Raw genomic sequence first — 24,295 nt, 5'->3', positions numbered from 1 at the left:
ATGTTTAGAAACATAAAAGTGAAAGTTCCAGAAAAGCAGCCAACTTGGAGTGGAATTATTTGTGTGCAAGCTCTTGTTTAGAAAATCGGGATGCTCAAAATCTATTGTTTTTTTTCTTTCTCACCATCTTCCTGAATGCACAGATTCTGTGGGAGTTCCCATGGGAGAATAATGAGTGACTCAATGAACAGAAAGAGTGAGCATGTGACAGAAAACCCACGCTAACTGCGTCTATGAAACATAATAATGTAAAAATAAGCCTTATAAGGTTATGGAAAAACACCCCCATTCAGCAGTGCTCTAATTTGTCAGTCAGAATTTATTTCAAAGGGAAAACACAAGAAACAGTGAAAGGATGAAATTCCAGCCAATCTGTTTTCGGGATGCTACACGACTTGCCAATTTGTCAGCTCCACTCCAAAACAGTTCACAAAAGGGCACGCAGACTTATAAACCTCCCACACTGAGAAAAAGATTCTGGTGAAAGCAGCATACAGTAGTTCCTGTGCCCCCCTCCCATCACCATCACCACCTCCTCCTCCTCACTCCATGACTAAGTGATTTAGCCAGCTCTAGTGCAGACCGCCTCTCACTTACAATGCCTCCTTGGGTTAGTGACTGTGCGGGGAGGGTGGCAGAGAAAGAGAGAAAGCCCATTTACAATGTGGTTTACACACAGCCGCTCCCCCCACCACAGACAGCGCCCATCCTTGGATTGATGTGTGGTATGCATAGTTTTTGGGTGCAATTTGGACACCAGAGGGAGAGAGAAAGAAAGAGAGGGCAAGTGTGTGTGCACAGGGTGCAGGAGGGGGTGTGCAAGGCTCGGGCTCTGTTCGCTCGCCCTCTCTTTGAGTCAATAGTGTTCCGGCAGCTGAGGTTCTTTATGAGGGGAACAATCTGGAGGGTCTTGTCAGAGTGCCGAGCAGCTGCTGTTTTCTGGGGCGCTTCTTTCATAGACCACAGGCCTGGAGTGGGCTGGTGAATAAAGACGCACCCTCCCCACACTCTCCGCCTCACCCATCACCACTCCTACTTTCTCCAATTCCTCATCCTCCCCTAGCCACCCCACCCGCACTGCCCCTGCCCTCCACAATGCCAGATGCAGAGTGGCAAAGAGGAACATGAAGAGAGCAAGAAGACGGTTATTGTGTGCTAAACTCCCCACCGTCACCCGGGGTACCGTCCTTTACCCCGAACAATGCTTTGATGAGGTATGTGAATATCCTTTGTAACACAGACGTTATACAGTACAGCGTATTAAAACAAGAGCCAACAAATGTAGCTCAGACATATTGGCACCTGTGATTACATCTTTACATTCTGATGTGTGAGTGGAAAACTTTTTTTTTTGTAAGAGATCACTATAAATCACAAGATTCCTGATTCAGGCTAAACTGGAAGAGGCTGAATGCAACAGAGCCTCTTGTGTTTGATTTTCATTAGCAGAACATCGAGTGTGCATTCGCTCCCTTTCGGTCATTGATTCAATTAGTCAGATCAGTCACACACACTGCCTCCCTTCTTAATACAGGGCTCAGTTACAATGTTACATTCACTAGACTATATAACTTAACATCATTTCATTCTATTCAATTCAAGCAGCCCGTTTAGAAAAGGACATCGCTGCCACCGTCGCCCCATTGTTGGCTGCCGATTGCAGAGGTGAACCTGCTGGTGTTTGGCCTCAGTTCCTGACAGGCGTCTCCTGTTTAGCTGCTGTCTGAAGGCACAAGATTCCCTGTAGTGTCCAGCTGCATGCATTTACACGTACACGCTGACACTGGGCACTCTGTGTGGTCTCTGTAACACACATATGAAGGTCGGTTAAAACAAAACATGCAGGTAAGTGTACAAAAGCTAGTGTAGAGTTTGCACAGCTCTCTCAGCTCAGAGAAAACAAAAGAGCACAGCATGTCTGTCTCTCTGGATTTTTGATAATGAAACTGTGGTTTGGAGTATGTGGAACAAATTCCTGTAATTTTACTTTTAAATGTAATTTTAAATAAAGCAGTGAAAACACTGAAACTGGTATTACATTTGTAGTAGGAGATAACAGCAGGCAACTTTTTGAGGAAAACTAGAAAAAGCTGTGAAACATGCATTAGGCACGAAAATGAGAACAGGTTGTGGTGCAGGAGGCATAAATACACAAAGGACCAGAAGAAGAACATATTAGGTGTATGAGGTACACATTTACCCTTACAGTTAAGTAACAGTTAAAAAAAATTAAGTTCAGAACAAAAACTTTGCTTTCCATAATAATCACTGCACTGCAGACACTCAGCCTACAGGTTCCAACATGGTAGTGCAACAATGCTACGCCAGAGCTAATTTCAGTGACCAGTAACTTCTGCCCTAGTCTTCGTCAATGACCATTTTCTTCTGACAAAAAAAAAAAACAACTAAAAAAAACAAAAAAAACAAGGCGACAACTAAATAATAATTTTTAAAAAACTAATGCACGAGGGAGCAGGCTCAAAAAATTGTGGTAATGTAAGCTGCTCTTGTTCGTATTTGCGCTGTTGTTCGTCCTCCAGGTTAGCTCCCCTGGCAGAGAAGACAGAAATCACAATATGCACAGACTTGGCTTCACTCAAATACAAAAACACAGTTAAAAACAATGAAAAACTAACAGAACTGTTGTTTGTGCTTCTGTATGTTAGCCTTGTTTTCGTTGCTTCGTTTGGGGTTTTTTTTGCTTCTTCCTCTTCATGGTGAAATCTGCCATTGTTCCCTTTCTTGTTAAAGCCAAATTTTAACCACACAGCATTCTACCTATTCATAGTGTCTGAGCAACTTCTGCCTTCAGTAAATTCCAGCAATCTTTTACACCACACAGCCGAAGAGCTATACAAAGGGAACAAAGACTAAAATAAAATTTGGTTTCCAGTGTAATGCGAGATTTATTTTTAAATTATTTTGCTCACACCGAGTATCTATTAGAGCTGTTAAAAAGTGAACTGATTAGCTCAGAAGTTAGTAGGTTCAGGCATCAGACTGACTTTCTGGAACAGCCATCCCCTTCAGATCATCTGCCTCAATAACTGCATTTAAATCTTGACTGAAGCCAAATTTATTCTAATGTCGGTCTACGTCTAAGTTATTAACTGTGTCTTTTGTTGATTCTTTGTCTGCCCCCTTGTAATCTGTAATACCATTTTCTAAGTTGTTTCTAGGATGACTTCCTTTTTTTTTTTTTTAAATCACATGCTGTGCACCACTTTGGTCAATGCCTGTTTTGTAAATCTGTTACATAAATAAATTGACCCGACTTGCTTAAGTGCTGCATATCTTTCAGCATTCATTTAATTTTTCTACCTCTTTTTTTGGCTATGATTGATTTTGTAAAAGTACTTCATATGACACAATGCAAAACTTCTTAGCAAACTTTAAGAGAGACTGTTCAGAGGTTATTTATTGTTTATGTTAAAGAAATAAAAACATGAACTTCAGCAGCAGATGCGTCTGAAGAGTTTCTGAGCACATGCATCCCTCCTACCTGAACCAGCTGAGCATGTGGCCAGCATGGCCACCATGTCGACAGTTGTGACACCAGGTAAACCAGTTATTAAACTGAGCCAGTTTGTTCTCCCTTGTCAGGTCCACTTTTTCATCTGATTTACCAGTTCCTGCAAAAAAACAAAAAAGAAATAAAATATCAGTAAAGTTATAATGTTATCCTATTATGAGCAATAAGGAGAAAAGGCTTGACACTAAATGTCCAGGTGCTACCTGTGCTTAAATGCAGATCAAAGTCCACACATTAACTCAGGTAAATGCTCAGTTAAGTGTTACAGCCACTTAAGCTGCTCCAAGATGTGTGCCTGTTACTGGAAATATCGGCTGAGCATCTGTCCACATAGTCCAGTTTACCTTGGCAATTGGAAACAGGTGTGCCCATGTTCATGAGGCAGAGGGCACAGCGTGGCAGCGGTTTCCTGCAGCCAGGGCAACTTGTGACTTTTGACTTGGTGGGTGAGCCGCTGACACCATATTGGCTGAAGCCGCGGCCTTGGTGAGGTATTGTGGAGCAGCTGTAGGAGATGGACTTCCCACAGAAGTTGCAGCTCACAAACACCTGCCAAAGAACAAACACAAAGGTCGGCTGATAAGACCCGGTGAACATGAAGGTAAAACCAACAGCCGCATGCAGACCAGCTGTCTGGATTTTATTTTTAAGGAAGAGTGAGATAAGTACTTGATAATACAGCAATAATTCCAACAGGCGTAAGAGTGATTATTGGAATTTCAGCAATGCAATGAAGCACTGCCAAGATTTAGCTTAGATGTAATCACATGTTAAAAAACCCTTTAATACCAGAATCTATTGAAAAAAACATTAATTACTTAAAAAAAATATCAACCAATGTGGAGTATGCATAGTATCAGGAACAGATTTCTCCAATACAAAAGGAGAAACAGCACAGACTATACTGACTATACCACCAGGTTTTATGACAAGAAACAGAGGAGAGCTGTGGGTGTTATGAGCTTGGTACAAACTCTACTTGTAGTGTAATAAACAGCACAACCGTCCTACTTTCATATAAGGGTAGTTGTACGTAATACAGTAAGAAACAAGAACAAACACAGAAACAAGACAGACTGCTTTGAGCGTGCAGGTGCTGGATCACGTCACGTGATTTTATGACAGGACACTTTAACACTGTTTTACTGAGAGAATAAAAACGTATCAAATTTCACCTCTAACGTTTTTTTAACTAAACAACAACAACAACAACTGTACGGTGATGAAATATGTCAATGCTGGTACTAATATCAAATTTATAAAAACTGGCATTTCATGGGTTGACAATAGCTTTAACCCACTTCATCTTTCAAATCTTCCTGAAACAAAGCAAAGCGACTGAGTCGATTCTTTGGGATGACACTATAGTGCCAAAAAAAGACTGTAACCATCCTCCAATCGGGGGATGTACAACTTGTCCTGTCCCTCCATGGTTGAAGTCTGTAAAGTCCAAACAGCAAAATGCAGAAGTGACAGAATCGACTGTTCCTGTAATGGCTGTGGTTGCTCTAAAATCAAGTACTAGTTCTATCTTAAAATGTACAAAAAAGCCAGGAAAGCCTGGTTTTTACAGATAGTTTTACCTTAACAACAACTGTAAAGTGGGTGTTTTACTAGTCTGTTAGCACGAATTTCAAAACTTCAAAATACACAAGTCCAAAACCACGAATCAGGTCAATGTGGCTACTTCCATCATTCATATACAGTCTATGTTAAACTGTTATCATTTTCAGATAATATAATGTCACCACGGAATCAGTCAATAACTTGATTTTGTGATGAACCACTATACCACATTCTTTCCCTTCACATCTCAATGCACAGTTGGAGATGGCACTCCCTCTCTGGTTCTTGCTGTTTTTAGCATATTTCAAACCTATGCATTGAGCGGTTGGAATCTGAGATGTGGGTGAAGTTACACTATATCGATTTCAGCATTAAATCACCTGGGCTAGTGGTTTGGAGCTGGGGTCCAGCTTGCCTCTGTGGATATCAAACTCAGCTCGTTTGTGCCAGAATCTCCAAGCGTCCAGCAGGTTGCGGTAGTTTTCAATCCAACACTGGACTCGAGGGTCTTTCAGCACTTCGCCCGGAGAACCCTGTAGAGAGAGATTATTTAGGCTTGTAAGACATTTCAACTTCAGCGGGGGTTCTGCTTGGGAAGGCAGCCATGCCCTTTCTTCTCATCTCTACTAGTTAAATATGTATGTGAGGTACGACATTTCTGTAGCTGTAGGCAGCTTTTGTCTTTTCACAAGCAGGTTAGAACAAGAAAATAAAATGAAGAAAACCCAGAGAGCTGTTTTACAGCATGAAAGGTTACAAACCTGTTCAGCCACTTTGATGTCTCTAGTGTTACTGTACCAGAAACAAGTGCACAGCAGCAAGCAGCTCCACCGAGGCTGTTACTTGTATTGTTACAGTAGGTGTTAGCTGTGAACTTTCACAAACAAAGAGGCAAGTTTTAGCATGTGCACTGATCTTTCAAAGTGTATGGTCAGACAGACAGCTCCTTTCTCTTTATTTGATGCACTCTAGTGTTTGTTTAATTATGAGAGTAGTTCACAACAGCCAGAATGAGAAAATTAGAATGAGGGCAGCATAGTTTTTAGACACAGTGGCAGCTTTCACATATGCACTGCAGGGACAGGGTTGCACTCGAGAATGCAAAAGTCCGATCATATCAGACTATCTGATGTGTGGTTATATTTCAGGGCATTCACCACTGCCTCCTTTGTGCTACTCAGCTTCCATAACTAAACCACATGTAGTACTTATGACACATGTAGTACTTATGCAAAAAACATCCAATTCTGGATGTTTTTGCATTCATATTAGTGTTTCTCAAACAAACTCTGTGAGAGCAAACCATCCAAGTATGATGCAAGAAATTAACACCATCTATCATTAATTTACTAAACATGCTCGTATTTTGAAAGTTCAGTCACTGCCAACCATCTTGCTCTGAAATATCCTCCTTCCAGCTGGTGGGCCACTCTGACCAGGCCAGCAGGTGGAGAGCTGGTTGACATACACCGACATAAAGCTAACTTGACAGCAGAACAGAATAAGAACTAACATCGCCAACTGCAGTCCAAAAAGGTGGAACTGAATTTTTTGACACAAAATAGTTAAAAATTAAAATATGCAAAATGCAAAAGAAAGAGAATAAATTGTGAGAATAAATTTCCGTACAACAATCAGAGCGCAAATCTGTGCCAAAAGCTATTTGCTCAGTCTGACGTACTTGTGTGTACTGGTTTATTTTGCTTTGTGTATCTGTGTGTGTGTATTATTTGTCTGGCTGACAGAGCTACTGTTCATCTTGACAAAGAAACTTATACAATAGAGGCTCATTCTCAAATCTCATGTGCCCTCTCCATTCTAAGCAGGTTTGTGTGAATGAGTGTAAAAATAAGCAGTTCTGTGTAATTTGTCTCTGTACCTTCAGCATGCAGAAGCTGGCAGTCTGGACATCACCAGTTCGGTCCACATAGCTCTCCATAAGATCCACGCCATCTTTAGTTAGTCCGGTGAGCAAAATGCCCTCCAGGTTGCCCGCCTCCTTCATCTCAAGGGTTAGTCTGTCTATGTATCGTGGCAGCTGCAGCAGAGATCCAAAGTTAGCAAACAGCGATATATTCAGACTATATCTGCTGCTGAAAGCTTCACTCTGCAGTTACCTGTGCATCATTGAGAAACATACAGGCAAAGGCCACTCGGTCTCTCACAGCCACGCTGCTCTCATACTGAAACACAAACAAAGAATCATATCTTCCCTTTTAATATCTGTCTCTCTGTCACTATTTGGAGGGGGTGAAGCTTCAGTATAGTGGATACTTTTTACATTAAAGAGTCAAAGTCTTCCTACTGAAACTGGCACAGAAAACTGTGTTTGTGACCCTGTTCTGACCCACAGTGCTGCGAGAAATAAATCATCTGTGACAAATAATCAATTCTCAAAGCAAAGATGGCAAGAAACAAAGTCAAAGTGACTGCATAAATCCTCTTATCACTTTCTGCCAGGAAAAGGTCTACAGACATAAATAACAGTGAGAGGAGCCAGAGGCCAGAATCTGAGCAGCTGCAGGAGGAAAAAAGCAGAAACCAACACTGTGTTCTGGGCACAGACTCCTTTTTCATAGAGGTGTTTTATGACGGAAACGTAAAACATCTTTTCCTGTGCACCTGAGGATTTTCCCACTAAACACCACTGGAGTATTACCCGAGTATTCATCACTGCATTAAGAATGCCTGACTGCTTTTATGAAGTGGGAACAAAAGGGCCACTGTTGAGAAAAGTGTGCTTAGAAAAAAAAAAGTTTTTTTTCTAGCGTTCAAATGTTCGTGATATTAAAGAGATCCAATACCAGCACGCCATCGTAGGCTCCAGGCTCACTGGTGAGAAAGGCAAACATGATGCAGAGGTAGGGGTTCTTCAGCTGCAGCCTCAGAGAGCTGCACATCTCTCTCCACAGGGACGACTTTTCGTCAGTGTAGCCTGACAGAGCCATGGCAACCACATTCAGGTTCAGGTCACCTGTGAGTAATATGAAGTGAAAGAAGCAGATTTATTTACAGTCTGTAGTCTTCACTGTAAGAGCAGCACATCTGAAAAAGAGGATGAAGCTATTTTCACAAATGAAGCCAGATTAATGTTGGAAAAAACATGTCAGAATATTTTCCACAGTTGTCCTTTCGCACATGTAGCACCCAGCAGGAAGTAATCTGCTTCGGACACATCCTCACTACTGGAAATGTTCGGCTCAGTTTAGGGGTAGAGCTTGCAGAAAGCAGAACACTTGACACCCACTCATTGGACACAAATGGACAAAACATTGGGAAGCTGGCAGGTTAGGTCCATTTAAACTCTGCTCTTACTGCAGTGGGCATTTTAGTTGTCATACATGAGGTAATATGTAAAAGTGCTCACGGCTGCAGTGCATGTGTGAAAAAGGTTATGGCAGCTGTTCAAGGTGATGTTTTATTGCTTGGAGGGGGGAAAAAGTGTCCTACTTTTCTTTTTTTTAAGGTTAACCTATCCAAAACCAGCTCCATATCCCTTTTGTTATACCGTGGGCTTTAGTTCAAATTTAAACTGCAATTTCTTGCTAAAGAAAAGAACTTTTAATGACTTTGCCTCCCAACGTAAGACCTATCATAAACCCTAACAGAAGTCTCTATACAACACAGTTTTTATTACATATTATTACCTCTAGATATATGACCGGGTGAGGCTCGGAAAATACCTAACTGAACTACTCTGGTATAACAAAATGTTGGTTTAAGGTTGTACATTGGAATCAATACATTGTAAGTTAGAGCTGCAACGTTGAAAGTCCTGAGATGGCTCTGTTGACACATCTTATCTAATGAATCACCCTGTCAGTCTTACTCAGGAAGCACTCATTAGTGCACACAACAGAAAAGCGTTTGACCTACATTGGTGTAATTTTTTTCCTCAGTTAAGGCGTGTGTAAACAGCAGCCTTCTCTCTCCATTTTCATTAAACTTGTGTAAAAAAACGTGTTTCCTGCTGTTACATTAATGAAATTCCCCTTTTTTCAAAGACTTCATTTCATTTTTCAAGAGTTTGCTTGATGTCGAACACAATTTTCATCAATAACTGCTTGTTCAAATTAAACAAGCCAACATGGAAGTAATAGAAAAGCTGTGATTAGGATTTTATCATTGTTTTCTTACATTTTAAAGGCCAAACAATTACAATTACATATACTTGATACATGTACAGTTATGTAGTCTGTCTAAAGTATCTCCCCTTATTAAATTACTTTCTCTCGCCTTCCTCTCATCCCTAAAAGCTCACCTTTCTCTGCCATGGCTCCCTTGTTGAGGATCTGGATTGCCCGCCGGATGTCCAGGTTGAACAGAGCGACAGCAGCCGCCCGCTCCCACTCGTGTTCCTGTTCCAGTGATCGCAGGAAGTTCTCCACATCTGTGTCAGTCCCCCTGCTGATCCAGCCACAGAGCCGCAAGGCAAGGCAGCGCTCCTCGCTGTGGTACCGCGGCACATCTGTCTGCCGGTCCGAGCCACTCCAACACCTGCGGCTTTCGATTGTCCCTTTGGGACCACAAACACAGGAAGTCAGTTTTTCAGTGTATGAAATTTCAAATAAACACAGTTACTGTGAAGTGTCCTGTGGCACAGACAATCAGTTGGTTATTTGTTTTACCTGAGGTTGTCTTGACAATGTTCTTAATCCCAGAATAAACCACAGACTGTACGTTCCCCTGAAGTTTTAGCTCCATATCCTCCGCACACTGTTTCATATGTGATACTTGCATAGGAAACAGTAACAGTGTGCAGTCCATGCAACATAATACAGGCACATAACAAGGCATCTACAACATTAATCATTAATTATTTTTGTCCTTTGAACAAGGACAAAAATAAATAATGTGTTAATATTTTTACTATGGTTATAAATCGTTTTCATTCATTCATTTTTTTCCTAGTTATTCAAGCCTTGCCTAGAGTGACATTATGTCCCACCAGGGGGCGCTGCCCCACATTTTAATCTATCACCATCTGAGGATGTTCAGAAGCATTCAATGTATTTATTTAACCTCCTAGGACCTGGCGTCCACATATGTGGACATCACATTTTGGGTTATTTAGACCAAAATGCTCAATTTTGCTCTACAAGGGCCCGATATCCACTTACGAGGACATTATACTGCTACTGTTCTATCAAAACTTTAAAGGAATATCCTCATATGTGGAACTCATTTTTCTTAGAAACAAAAATTAGGTTAAAAAAAAAAAAAAGAAAATCTGGTAATTCTTTGTTTTTACATTCATCAGGTCCCAATCAGCCCAAATATCAAAGAGAAATTAAAAATGCATGCCGTGACAGAGTTCGGGTCTTAAGAGGTTAAATGCAACCAAAAATGATTCAAAACCTAATTAATCAGTGAATCAACATTAATAACTCAATTTGGAAGTAATTTTACAATCCTTTTTGACTTTACTTGCCAAATGTTCGATAAGAAGATTGAAAGCTCTCGAAAGGTGTTATTATGCCCATTATAGGCTTTATATGATAACCTTTTTAAACATTGAATTCTTTACTCAACTAAATTAAAAGGTTACATTTTGATGTAATAATAATAATAATAATAATAATACAAATCTCTACTCTATATAGTCTTTAGAGGAGAAACCTTCAGATGAGGAGAACCATCATCAGAGCAATGAAGCACTTCACTGCTGCTTTGTAAAGTAATAAAAATAACCTGCCCTGCATACAGTTTCAACAGGTGGCTGACTGTTTATCTCTGCCATTAAACAGATTATCAATAAGCCATCATGCAGCTATTTCCATCATTTTATCACCTGAAAGGATATAGAACAGATCATGCCATAAAGACTTAAGTTGGGGATCCTTCCCACCCGCCAGCAAATGGTTCCTCCACACCTGGACGGTATCATGTCCGTACCTGGACTGAGCCCTTTCCCTCATTTTAGTAGCAATGTCTTTCTCGATCAAACTCTCCACTCCCTCAGCTGAATCCTCAACACACTCGTACAAGTGTCTGCCACACGCCCACATGAGAGAAGTTGTGGAGCTCCATGCCAGTGAGATACGTTCAAACACCGTGAAGTCAGTCATGACACGGTTGGTTGCTGACACCACCACCATGCGGTTCTGGGAGGACTGGTGCCAAGCAAAGCTGCCAATCTGACTTTCACAGGGCTGCACACTGCGCTCAATGATGGTGGGCTCCGTCTCATCACCTATGGGCGTGGGAGTGTGCTGCATGTCGTACAGGCGGATAATGTTGCTGTCACGTGTCAGCGTGGCCAGTAGGCCAGTACGGGTTGGACACCATGCCACCTGAGAACAAAATGCAGAATTTTATCAGCTATAATAAGAAGACTTCTACTGAATAAGCATGCCCTGACTGAGCTTATATAAACCTTTTTAATGCATCTTAATCTTGTTTTTGATATCATTTATTCCCTCTTTTTTCATTTAAATGAAACAGGACTTGGTGATAAAAAAAAAAAAAAGTAAAGAGTTTAAAATTATGTGAGCATTTCATCACTCTGTCTTTGAACATTTAGGCCAGGGGTGTCCAATCCAAGCCTCGATGGCCAGTGTCCTGTAGGTTTTAGATGTGTCCTTGATCCAACACAGCTGATTCAAATGGCTAAATTACCACCTCAACATGTCTTGAAGCTCTCCAGAGGCCTGGTTATGAACTAATCATTTGATTCAGGTGTCTTGACCCAGGGTGATATCTAAAACCTGAAGGACACTGGGGCTTGAGGCCTGGAGTTAGACACGCCTGATTGAGGCAATCTAAAATTGACAGGTTACAAACAAGCTGACATCTTATTTTCTCATAGAACCAGTGGTTCTCAGAATGTGGGGCATTGAGCAACTGCAGGAGAGGCATGGAATGACCAGAGGTTATTCCCTGAAAAATCAATCTGTGCCTCCCACTTGACCCTGCCAGAATCAGCTAACTGGTACAACAATTTTAGTATATGTAATGCAGCCACACAGAATAGTACCTTAATAGTAAGAAAATATTTTGCCAAGTTACAAACAAAAAAATTTCCAGCATCTTTGACCCTCATAACTTCATGAGAAAATGAGATAACCACATGAAAATTTCAGAGATAAAAATAAACAAACTGTGTGTTTTTTTTAACTGCAATTGAATCAACTTTAAACCCACTCATTGTCATGATTTTAGTTCCTTAAGTATTTTCAAATTCCGGGTTGTAAAATATGATCATGTCACATCATTTTTGACACAGGAGTCACAGCCAGATAAGAAGCCATATGTCATATGCTATCACTTGTTTTTAAACCAGCCACTTGTCATGCTGACCTTTATTTCACTGAAACTGAACTTGCAAACTTTGCGATGTTAATAAATGCAGAAGGCTGAACATTTACATGGCCAATACACAAAGCTAGTATATTAGTGCATCCTTATTACTGTGGCCTTTAGTTCGTTTTCTAACAAACACCATCCTACCTTTGTGAGTGGCTTGGGCTGCTCCGTCAGTGTGAGCACAGGCTTTTCAAATTTCCTCAGATCCCAAATGGCCACCTGCCCCTCAAAGAAAGAGGCCACGCGGTCATGGAAGTGCGGGTCAACTGTCACACCTTGGATGGCTTTTGTGTTTACAAACGTTTTCTGACTTGTGTTTCTCAGGTCAAATATTGCCAGGTTCCTGTGCATGCCTGCCAGCAATAGCTTTGGGTCACGGAGCAGCCAGCAAAGCGAGAGGCAAGCATCATTCTGGCCTAACTCATACAATGGCTTGGTCACCACTGTGCTAGAGTCCAAATCGACAGATGAAAGGCGAATCTTCTCAGCTGCTACACTGGTCTCTGGGGACAACTTACTGCTGATGTCCCATATGAGGACAGAGAAATCTGCTCTGTGCTTGTCTAACCCAGCAGCCAACAAGTTGCTGTCCACGGGATTCCAAGCTAAAGTGTTGCACTGGCGGGCGTGTTTGGGCACAAACTCTTTCCCCACCAGCTCTTTGCATGCAGAGTTGTGGCTCTGGCCCAAGCTGGTAAGCACAACTCTGCCGTTGGCTTGGCCAACGGCAAGTAAACACTCCGGCTCGTGCTTGGGGTACCAGGCCACACATTTCATATAAGGGGTGTCCGAGTTGATGGCCAGTAATGTAGCAGCAGTTTCCTCGGAGAGTGGTAGGGTGCCAGCCTTGGCTTCTGTGCTGCCCACAGGTCCGATCCGGTACAGTCCCAGTTCGGAGTCGCAGATGACGTAGCGGTCCGGGTGGTGGGGGGACCACAGGATGTCGGGTTTGGAACCGCTCATGATTCAGACGCTAGTAGATTTTCAGGGAAGTTTAACCTCTCCAGCCTGAAAATACGGCAGATTATCACACAAATGAGCAAATGAACAAAGGTCAGAGACTGCGCAGAAATATTAGGCAACCCCCGAGTGCAGTGGTCGCAAGGTGGACAACAGACAGCTCTGAGAAATCTTTTTAACATGTTAAAGTAATGATACACTGAACCAAACCGTCAACATAACCTGAGCTCTGTGTGGAAGTGTAGCACAGTTGGTTTGAATTTAACGCCCAGCATGTTAAAAAGTTGCCGTGGGCAGTTATAGTACTACTTTTAAGTTTGTTGACATGCTAGCTAAACTAAGCTAATGCTAACAGGTAAAGGGAGAGCAAGCGCGTGACCGTTTCGCTCGCGCCAGTTTAACCAGCACTCGAAAACATCTGTTTGAGCACTTCGAGAAGAGGTTTTACTTACATAAACACAACAAAGACGATTTATAGGAATGCACGAGATACAGCTTGAAATACACATGGCAACCTGGAGCCAAAGCGGATGTTGTGTGTTACACCAAAACACGTCCGTGTTATTAGCAACGTCAGCTACTTCATGTTCCGCTAAAGATGTGGTTTACCAGCAGAGGGTGCTAAGTGAATAAAAAAGAAAGAGAAAAGACGTCAACGAAATCAGACAGTTTTATATAAGGAATTAGGCTATTTCAGATAATCACTATTTAAGTTAATTAATTTATTAAATATATTTAAACAATACGAGTTGAGTTGTCGGACTGACAATGTTATTGAAATGAGGTCGATTTCTGCGCTGTACAAGAGTATCATACGACCACAATTCATCTGCTTTTCACATTAGTGGGGGAGAGTGGAAAAGGCAAGAGAACGAAATTCATTTGGGATTTTTTTTGCACAACAAGCTATTTTCCTTAGTAACCAACCCATGATAGCCAGAAAACTGACAAGTTTGTTAAGAAAAAAAGATGCCGAGAAAAAAATACTTTAAGATTATTTTATCTCTGCAAACTAATGTAGTTTGCTTTATTTTATGTTGGCAGTGGTTTTTAGATGCATTATTTATGGGTTGGAGTGATGACTATTGCAAATGCTATTTATCTCTAAAATCTAAATGATTTTAGTGCACGGACTCAATGCGCACAAAAGACTTTCATGGGATCCCTTCTGTCAGGCATGAAGCGCTGCACTGGACTAAAATGTTGGAGCTGCACCAGGGAGGGCCCCCGGCTACAAACACTCTCACACACACAGCACATCAGCTCATGCGATGGTCCTCAGTTTATCTCAGTCTGGTTTATAGGGACCCCGGGTTCTGCAGAGAAATGCCTCTCAAAGAGCTGACTGGACTACAAACACTGGCTGCAGCTAAATGAGATTCGAGGTAATAATATATATATATATATATTTGCTTTGTTTGTAAAACTTTTTTGCAAAGTAGTGAACCTCGTGGTGTCACAGTTTGAATGGCAACTTCAGGTTTTTTTGCACTCCAGTCTAGGTATGTTGCTGTGTCCTTTTCTCAATCACCTGGCAGAGGTTTAACTTTATATGAAGATATTGTTTAGATTCTGCAGCATTTGTAACTTATTAACAGAAAAGTATTTGCACAGATTATTCTGGTTTTACACACATTTACATATTGTTGGCACTGTAATATAGTAAGTATTTGAGAAAGCGCATTATCAGTAGGAGGAACGGTGTCATCTAAGCAAATTAATACCATTAGAATTGCTGCCATTTCTGTGAAATGCAGAACACAGCTCCCTTTTTTGGGATCTGCAACTGGGTGTGGTTAGCAGTGTCCATGATAGTAAAAGGAATCCTATTAAAAATGAAATAACCCATTGTGCTTTCATACACTGCTTTCCCCCCTAACATTCTCCTCTTTTCTCTGTTAGGATGTTGCTGAAGGGAAACCTGAGCAGAGGAGTCGGGGTCTGCCTTCTGCTGCTGGCTCTCCTACACAAGGCCACAGGCCAGAGGAGAAAGACAGGGCGCAGGAACAACTACAGGCTGCAAGATGAGGGAAGAAATGGTAATTTTTAGATGAGGTCTCCACATGCTGGTGGTGAAAGTCACTATGTTGCACTGAGGGAACAAATTGTTGAGTGAGGGATGGTGAAATCAGGCCAGTGAAATGGTTGAGTCATCAAATTTTAAGTAAAAAAAAAAACTACACGAGAATTTCTTAAGTCATCCACCCACAATGCCTTCCTTTAAGTGTCTTTTTTTAAATGTAAAAAAAATGGATGGATTATGGATGGATACATGTGGCAATTTGATTTCATTTAGTACAAAAACAAACACCACTAACTCTGATCCCATTGCAGCTGAAGTGAGGAACTGCAACTAAAGTAACTGTAAGTTCTAAGGTTGGAAGTTGACAATCTGGGGTCTTTCACTTGGTCCTTGAGCCTTTACTGGACAGTTTTAGTAATGTAGAACTACTCAAAACTGTTGCTTTAATTTTCCACAAGATGCACTTACACTGACTTGCCACAACATTAAGTCTCTGTATTTATTATTTATTGTGTAGCTTCCCTTCATGCTGCCAAAACAGCTCAGGACACAAGACCTTTATAGGTCTCCTGTGGCATCTGGTATTAGGAATTTGGGAGTGGGTATTTCCCCCGAATCAGGTTTATTCCAGAATATTTCATGAATTCATGATTACACGTGAATCCACAGCTGTTTGAAGTGTTGCTTGAGACATTAGAGCACTTTTGATAGTGTAATGGATACATACCGACTGCTGGCAGAAGGGACTGAATTTGTGGACAGAAGTTAGAAAGGTGTCAGAGTGCCAATCCTGAAATTAGTCCTGTTTCTAATACTTCTAGCTTGATGTCAGTTTTTGTGATCTCCCTCTCAAGTAGGTCTGACATGTTCACTGGAAGTGGCATTCATCCTGGACAGCTCTGAGAGCGCAACCATATCACTGTTCGAGAAACAGAAGACCTTCGTGTTGAGCTTCAGCACCCGGCTCGCCATGCTGCAGGTGCCCAGCTGGACGATGAAGGTGCGGATGGCTGCGCTGCAGTACAGCAGCACTGTATCCATAGAGCACAGATTCTCAGCCTGGAAAGACCTGGACTATTTTCACGGTCAAGTCAGCACCATGAACTACATCGGTCACGGCACCTATACCACCTATGCCATCACCAATGCCTCACAGCTGCTGGTGCATGAGACCTCAAAGGACAGCGTGAGGGTGGCGGTGCTAATGACAGAAGGAGTCGATCATCCCCGTAACCCTGATGTGATTGCAGCTGCTGTGGAGGCCAAAGGTCATGGCATAAAGTTCTTTGCTGTTGGGCTATCAGATATTGCCCAGCAGAATAATGCCAAGCTCCGGGCCATCGCCAGCACACCTGCTCAGCAGTTTGTCCAAAGTATGCTCGACTCTCAGCTAGAAGAGAAGCTGCTCAAAGAGATGGTGAGTGTTGGCTTCAAGTAAAATGAGCTCAGGCACAGAGGTGCCAGTACAGAGTCGAGACACATCAGAGTGGTGAAATGCTTTTTTGGAAAACGTTGTGCTTGGAAATAAACTTCAGTTATTGAAGGACCTGACAAAGCTTACTGAATGACAAAAAAAAGCTTATTATAAAGACGCTGACTATAGATTCAGTCCAGGGAAACACAAAATATACTATATGAGTGCTACCACAGCTACTTGGTTACTTCTTGTTTTACTTTGAAAGTTTTGGAAAAGGGCTGGAACTGTGTACTACCTATCGAGTTCTACCGACTATTCAAAGCTTTATCTATGCCACATCTTCATACAGTTAACTTAAATGTCTCTGGAAAGTTTGAATCCAGAACAGACTTGAGATAAGGTGACAGCACTGAAAATGCCACGTCCAGACGAAGAGAATCAACCTTTCGGGATTTCCTGTCTGGGTGGTTGAGCATGCATCAAGACGATACAGGAGAAAGTTTTCATAATATTGTTATGTAATAAATAAATTTATATTAAAATATCAATTGTCCACATTAAACTTTATAGTAAAACCTCAAAGTCCAAGACTAAACCAATCATTTCACCTAATTTACCTCAATTCTTTTACCACTCATAGAAAAAGTTTATGAATTTCCATTAAGGGCTATCTTTGTTCTTGGCTGTGCCATTGGCCTCAGCAAAGTAGAGTGGTGACAAGCGCTACAGTGTAGCTAACAATCTATTTTAATTGACTGGGTGGTTAAATTGCTTAGTAAATAGAGCAGAGGATGCACTAAACACAAGCTCAGCATTTCTACCCTAAAAGGTCATAAGTGAAAGTATCTTAGAACTATCAGGCAAACTGCTTGCATGCTAACTTTATGGCATTGGGTGGATGACAGGCAAATATTATAAAAGTATAACAAATAAAAATTTATAACCTCTTATCAGAGAGTCGCCCAGGTATAGGGTATTTCTAAATACCCCTGTGGTGACCCCTAAAGAAGTAGTTTAAACACAACAAGCCCTAAACGAGTCACTTCTTCTCTGGTTGGTGTTAAAAGAGGTAAAAGTTTAGCTTTTGACAGATTAAAGGTTTATGTACAAACAGAAGAAATTAACCTGTGCTTTGATGTATGTTTTAATGCTACATTACTCAATTTCTCTTTTTTGAAAGAGTTTAACAATCTTGAAAATCAGAGTTTGTCTTAAAAACCTTAACTGTAATTAAAAAAATAAAAGAAACCAGAATGTGACTGCTGTCACTGTAACACAAAGGTGTACTACTGATACCTATAATTCAGCAGCTCCTTCTAATAGAATAGGACATAGGTATCTGACATCCTGCATACTCTCCTAAAATTACTGACATCAGATGCCGTGTCTGGAACTGGGCTACAGAGATCATCTTCTGTTTAGTCTTGTTCATGCTCATGCTGTCCTTACAGCGGGTTCACATCTTAAGTAAGAGTTGTGTCTGCATGAGGGTGTTTTCCTGGCTGCTTTGCATTTTCCACAGCACCCAGAAATGTCAAATATCTGCAGGAGGTCACGGCTAGTCTGAGAGACTGGCATGGCTTGTTCTGCTTTTCATTAATGTGCCATTTTATTCAATCACATTTAGCACTTCCAAAACAGAGACAGCTACATGACAGAGGACAGTACCCAGTTTTACCAAATGTAGAACTTATAGAGCTTATAGAGGTTACTTACCTGCTATGCTGAGTTGGCACCCAGGCACCCAAGTGCCCCAAAAGCTTAGGTTGAGTTCACATAATTAGATTAATTATTATTTAAAAATTGTACCATGAAATGTTAACATTAACAATGACAGATTTTCAGTTTTCATCTTGTGCTCAAAGCCCAAAGTTGTTTGTTCTCATTGTTTGCTGTAGAGGTTTCTTTTAGCATATTGCATTTTTATATCTTTCTGTATGTGTTGTCACAGGGTAACCAAAAACCAGTTGGGGTTAGTTCACTGGAAATAATGATGTGAACACAGCTGTAGAGATGATTTTCAGGTTCTGTGCAGTACCAAGTGTCCTGCAGATAGTATTTCATGAAGAGTAAAACTACACACAAGTCTGAAAATCACTACTAAATTATTTGCATAGTTCATGGCAAACAGAAATATTTAGATCCTTTATCTAGATATGATGAAAGTATCCTGTTACAAGTTACAGACATGGGCAGCTGCTGACAACACAAACAAGCAATGTCGTTACATTTCTTCCAAGTACACTTGCAGAAATGGAAAAAGAAAAGACATAGTTGGTGTGTAGTGTTGCTTCAGATAAGTCTGTGTGGTCACACAAAAAAGAAAGAAACAGCCATGAAAGCATTCGCCAGAAGGCTTGGATTCACCTGTGATGTCACTTGGACCCAGTCAGATCATAGTGGAAACTTTAACAGGTCTTAAGGTAAAGGGGAAAAGTACTGACTTTAAAATACTTTAAAGTGGTGGACACATCTGCTGCCAAGCAACTAGCACCATTCCCCAGTGGGACTCAGACTGTAGATAAAAGATGGACGTAACTGACACATTTTTTTTATCTTCTGTTTTTTTCCACAGGGTGCAGTTGCATATGAAGGGGTAAGACTTAAATGGAAGTCAACATCTATTTAGTATGGCTAATGGTTGCACTGACTTTATAATATTTTTCTCGCTCTGATAGTGTCCACAGGCCCAAGTATGTCTGTGTGAAAGAGGAGAGAGAGGTCCTCCAGGAAGTCCTGTGAGTTTTCAGCAACTAAACACTGAGGAGTTTCATAAGTGGAAAACACTATTAGCTTTACAGCTTAATCATTGCTTCATCTTAAAACTGGTAATATTTCCAGGGTAGAAAAGGAGACCCAGGCTTCAGAGGGCCAGCTGGTCAAAAAGGAGCGAGGGTGAGTCGTGACACAAAGAAAGTCTTTCTAAAATATTTCAGTGTTTAATTAGTGGGCTTCTGTTTAAAGGGGGAGTCTGGGCTGAATGGCACACCTGGAAGTGATGGTCCACCGGTAAGAAAGCAGATTTGTCCCTTGTTTTTGCACAACTGCCAAACAGCAAGCATGTTAAGAGATGAAACATCGGTTTTTAACCTGTTTGAATTGTTTGCAGGGCCGCACAGGTTACAAAGGCAACAAGGTGAGTGACTGTGACCTTTCAGCTGCTCTGTTCTCACTATTGAAACATGTCCTCAGAAAATATCTGCAGGGTCTAACGTTGTGTCGTGTGGTCTTGTAGGGGGACAGAGGAGACTGTGGCACTCCTGGGGAAAAGGGTGACACTGTATGGTCATTTTTTTCTGAGATGTTTCAGTAAACACCCCAGACTTTATCCATGTAGTGACATAGGTTTTATGTTGCAGGGCCCAGAGGGTCCTCCGGGCCCACAAGGACCAAAAGGAGCACAGGTAGGAGTGGCCACAAGTCTCAGTTCTGGTTTTGTTTTATACTGAATTGTGACAATTATGGGCCCTGGTTTAAATCCCACATTTTTGTGAGGCTTTCCTGACTTTTTGTCTACATTATTCACACACTTGTGAATCCATGAAAAGAGAGGATAAAAAGATGTCCATGTAATTCATGGAAGGCAACCAAACCAACTGTTTATACAAGATGGAGTCACTGAGTTGTCATCCACTGTTTTGCGAATGGTATAATTCATCTTTAAAGACAACAGATTTTTAATGAATTTGGACTTTTTTCAATCACAAGCAATTTTCTATTTTTCAGTGTCAAAATTTAAGTTCCATTACTTTCAAAACTCATCGCTCAGGCTCCTGAAAAGTCGACATCCGACAGTTGGTATTCTCTTCAATATGAAAAATGGAAGTGGAATTTGTCTTTTATTCGTCTTTGCACTAATGGAATGTGAATATTGGATTATGGGTAATCCTGATACCATTGGGGCTATCTAAAGCTGTGAATCCAGGCTTGCAGGATATTATTCTTTTGCAGGAACAGACTTTGTGTGATGGGATTAGTGCAGCGACCTGGCCGCACAGCAGCACTCTTCCTCCTCTGTGCTACTGGCACAGTGTCAGTATAACCTTGTTGTTTCATGAGCTAGGCATGAGAATCGAATGGCATGAAAGACATGAATGTCGATCTTAATCCTGTTGTATTTTTTATTCAGCGGCAGTGGGTTGGTCTTGACCTGCAGATCAGTAACACAGTGTGGGGGCTTCCTTTTTGATTCATACATGACTGCTTTTTGTTTGATTCATTTGAGAAGTGAAATATAAGGTTATAGATTATGTAGGTTATAAATGAGTAAATGTGTATTTCTTTTGCAGGGAGCGCCAGGACCACCAGGGGAGGTGGGTCCTGAAGGCCCATCGGGTTCTAAAGTAAGTTTCTCAAGATGCAATGGATTCTCTGTCATTCCTGCTTGGTTGGACTAGCCTTTAAAACTGCAACAAAATCTCTTCACAGAGTTGATGTGCCACCCAAATGCAAATTGCAGGAACAAAAATATCTGAGCAATAGAGGAAATTTAATAGTTGATTTAAAGAGTCACAAAGAAAACGAGGCACCAGGGAGAAAAAACAAGAACCTGAGCACAAGAAACACTAACAGACATTTCAATAAAGATCTACATTGAACTACATATACACAGAGGGCAGATTTATTTGTGGTATGTTTTTAGTGCGATACAGCTGCTGAAGCAATACAACCAAAGCACAAACTGCATTGCATCCTCGCTGAAATTTACATGTTTTCAGCTGGCGATTGAGAAAATTACTGAATGTTTTTATACTTGGTCCTAATGCTGCTAAGTGTCTTTTACACTGCTGGAACTGCACCTCCTAAAACACAGATTAGAACACTGATCGCCTACAGGTGTAGACTATTTGTTCCCCAATCAATAGAATAAATTTCTCTTTGTTCTGGCAACAGCCCTCATTAGGCTACATAACTGTCAGCACCGAGCTCACTGAATAACCTTTAGTGTTTAAATGCATCAAGTTTAAAGTTTCAGAGCTCTAATGTGCACCCAGCTGTAAAATAAATGTATTAATTTGAGGTAATATGTAATGTATTTGATTGCTCTGTGTGCTGGTGATGATCACGAATTCATAAGATTCATGATTTTCTGCAGCATTACCCTTGTGTCTTTGCAGCACCAGTGATGGCTTTCGCTGTTATATGTTTAATATTTTTAATAGACTGTTTCACCCTTCCTTAGATAATGTGTCTGTTTGCAGTAGCTGGTTCTCAGTTGATCCATTTTACACCACAAATAAAATTAAATGACATGTGAAACAACCCACTTATGTGAGCATGCTCAGTGCTTAAAGCAGAAAGCCTGGGTGAACAAAGAAAACTGATAACCACTGTTGTGATGTTTCTGAGGTTTTAGGTTTTGTCAAGCCAGCTAACTTCAAGAAACTCTGGCTACAGTGAACTTGCTTCATAGCGTGACCCTCAGGCTTTAGACAATTTAGGGAAATAAGAGGTTCCAGGGGAGAACCAACAAAATAATAAGCCTAGGCTTCAAAGTATCCCAAAGGCCCAACATCTCCACTTTGGTCTCATCAGTCCAAAGAATATTGTTCCAGAAATTGTTTTTTAGATGCAGTTTTGCAAACCTAAACTCTGCTCCCATCTTTTTTTTTAGAGAATCTTCTTGTCAAGCCTTGTTTGACTTTTCCAAATTATATGGAGTGCATATAGTCCTGTGAAAACCTATATTACACAACTATGTAGTAAAGTTTTGGATATTTCCACAAAAGTTTCTAGAATTTTGTGAATTTATCCTTAAAATATAAAAACCCTGTTTTTGAGATACTGTGACATTAATCTCTAAATAAAATAGTGCCTTATCAACTTAAATATATATTTTTATTCTAAAATAATGCTCGTAATGCTGCTTTGTATTGAGCAAAAGCAGTCTACAAGGTCCCCCAAAGCTCAAGAACTCACTTGTTGCTCATTCTCATTCTTTTTCCATACAAACTCTTAACGATGTCCATATTCAGGTTTTGCAGTTTAGGGAACTAAAAGTTATGTATCCCAAACATTTAGATTATCATGTCAATAAAATCATGACTATTTGGTCAGACAAAAAAGAAAATGTTGCAATCTCTGACACACCATCATTCATATGCAGGACTGTGCGGACACTTTCCCTGACAACATCTGCACGGTCACATATCAGCTTTGGCTCAAGAAAGCGAGGGACATAATACTGACCTTTACAGTGTGTGCCAAAGCCTAATAAGATGGTGTTGCTTCCATCGCCACAGAGCTTCCCCATTTCTTTTTAACAAAAATGTCTTTATGCCGATAAAATCACATGTGATTTATAGCATTTTTTTTAATAGCCGACACTCTGAATGTCTGACTACAGTTTTTTAGTAAGCTATGTGATTGGATAAGTTTATCTGGTCATTTTTTGCAAAAAGGTTTTGAATAGATTTGCATAAAGATGAATATTCTACCTTCACAAATACACACTATGAAACTGAAATAAGAAATATTGGGAGACATCATCTTGATGTTCTCAAGAAAATATCCCAGATGTCTTTCTGGATCCAGAGACTGAGTTCATGCTCTGCTGTTATTTATTTTTTTGGCTGTGCTGTTTGAAGAGTATTCCTAAGTGGTGTATTTTTTCAACAGTGAGGTTGATTTACTGAGTCAGTGTCAGGGTGACAAGAGAACTTTCATGTATGTTCTCACATTCAGGGCCTTCAGCACTTATGTCAAGCACTTTGAGTTTACGTGTAATAAAAACAATAAACATTTCCATAAGCATTATATACAGCATTTGTTGCTTGGACTAAAGTTGCCCAGTTAGACTGCTTTGTCAGTATCCTGGATTGGATGGTTCTCTCATATACATTTCTTCATCTTAATTTAATTTTGAATTCTACCACAGCAGGACTTTAGTTGTTCATGAATAAACTGTTTGTACTGTACAGCTGTGTATACAGCAAAGTTTCCCTGAAAGAATCCCTGAGATTGTTCTTTTATTGCCTTTTCCCTCTCTAATGCATGATGATGGATTCTCATACTGAACATAGCCAAAGTGCAGTGAATGTAAATTCTCAGTTTCCAACATTTTTTTCTACTCTTGGCTTCGTGTGATGTTAGAGGGGGTCCAGTAGTAAAAATATGGAGCATAACAGGTCCCCATAAAGAATAAAACAATAGATTAGAATGATTTTATTGGATTAGAAGGACTACATGCATCCTGGCACCATCTGTCATCTTGTCATTTTACATTCTGTTAACCTGTTTTCTGTGTTGTTTGCTGTATCATCACGTAACATGCAAACCTTTGAACTTGATTACTCTCAGGGAGAAAGAGGACCCAGCGGTGAACCTGGACAACCAGGAGACATTGGTATTGGATTCCCAGGAGCCAAGGTGACACATTTATATTACAATTACTATAAAAATCATAATTCAAAGTGAAAATGTCAGTGAGGATGGAGAGAGATATTTCATTGCTGGAAGTCAAACAGCGGTGAGGTTTTGTTTCTGTGAGAAA

The 24,295-nt window shown here is 40.7% G+C and overlaps 2 protein-coding genes across 7 annotated transcripts in view; one reads left to right on the top strand and one right to left on the bottom strand.

Moving 5' to 3' along the window:
- Positions 1 to 301: 301 nt before the first annotated feature.
- On the bottom strand, positions 302 to 13,920 carry mios (missing oocyte, meiosis regulator, homolog). The gene is made up of 12 exons (XM_082551554.1): positions 13,816 to 13,920; positions 12,548 to 13,411; positions 10,902 to 11,391; positions 9,727 to 9,825; positions 9,360 to 9,614; positions 7,903 to 8,072; positions 7,216 to 7,281; positions 6,978 to 7,136; positions 5,479 to 5,631; positions 3,877 to 4,081; positions 3,503 to 3,632; positions 302 to 1,803 (listed from the first exon to the last, which is right to left on the bottom strand). Exons 2-12 carry the CDS (start codon positions 13,364 to 13,366, stop codon positions 1,713 to 1,715), a joined length of 2,637 nt encoding a protein of 878 aa, XP_082407680.1. The 5' UTR covers positions 13,367 to 13,411; positions 13,816 to 13,920; the 3' UTR covers positions 302 to 1,712.
- The window catches only part of col28a1b (collagen, type XXVIII, alpha 1b), a 25,131-nt gene continuing 14,200 nt past the window's right edge, over positions 13,365 to 24,295 (top strand). For 3 of the 6 annotated variants that reach the window (XR_014279645.1, XM_082551549.1, XM_082551553.1), the window contains exons 1-12: positions 14,064 to 14,748; positions 15,266 to 15,402; positions 16,241 to 16,803; positions 19,379 to 19,399; positions 19,482 to 19,541; positions 19,645 to 19,698; positions 19,768 to 19,812; positions 19,913 to 19,939; positions 20,039 to 20,083; positions 20,163 to 20,207; positions 21,093 to 21,146; positions 24,103 to 24,171. Coding sequence is in view for 5 of the 6 variants with exons in the window: in XM_082551549.1 (XP_082407675.1) it covers positions 15,267 to 15,402; positions 16,241 to 16,803; positions 19,379 to 19,399; positions 19,482 to 19,541; positions 19,645 to 19,698; positions 19,768 to 19,812; positions 19,913 to 19,939; positions 20,039 to 20,083; positions 20,163 to 20,207; positions 21,093 to 21,146; positions 24,103 to 24,171 (1,119 nt within the window). In the remaining variant the exon portion in view is untranslated. Of the gene's footprint in view, positions 13,457 to 14,063; positions 14,749 to 15,265; positions 15,403 to 16,240; positions 16,804 to 19,378; positions 19,400 to 19,481; positions 19,542 to 19,644; positions 19,699 to 19,767; positions 19,813 to 19,912; positions 19,940 to 20,038; positions 20,084 to 20,162; positions 20,208 to 21,092; positions 21,147 to 24,102; positions 24,172 to 24,295 lie in introns of those variants that run through there. The other 3 variants (XM_082551551.1, XM_082551550.1, XM_082551552.1) reach the window with 3 other exon arrangements.

Source organism: Aulonocara stuartgranti (assembly GCF_965226115.1).
Source record: "Aulonocara stuartgranti genome assembly, chromosome: 11".
NCBI lineage: Eukaryota > Metazoa > Chordata > Actinopteri > Cichliformes > Cichlidae > Aulonocara > Aulonocara stuartgranti.
The sequence above is the reverse complement of the archived record's forward strand: the minus strand, read 5'-3'. Positions and strand labels throughout refer to the sequence as shown.

Bases quoted from the DNA above. Each gene is read 5' to 3' on its own strand.
- mios (XM_082551554.1), bottom strand. From the start codon at position 13,366: ATGAGCGGTTCCAAACCCGACATCCTGTGGTCCCCCCACCACCCGGAC. The intron at 8,073-9,359 runs GTGAGCTTTTAG...TATTACTCACAG, and splicing joins GGGAGCCATGGCAGAGAAAG to GTGACCTGAACCTGAATGTG. The intron at 7,282-7,902 runs GTATTGGATCTC...TTTGTGTTTCAG, and splicing joins GAGCCTACGATGGCGTGCTG to TATGAGAGCAGCGTGGCTGT.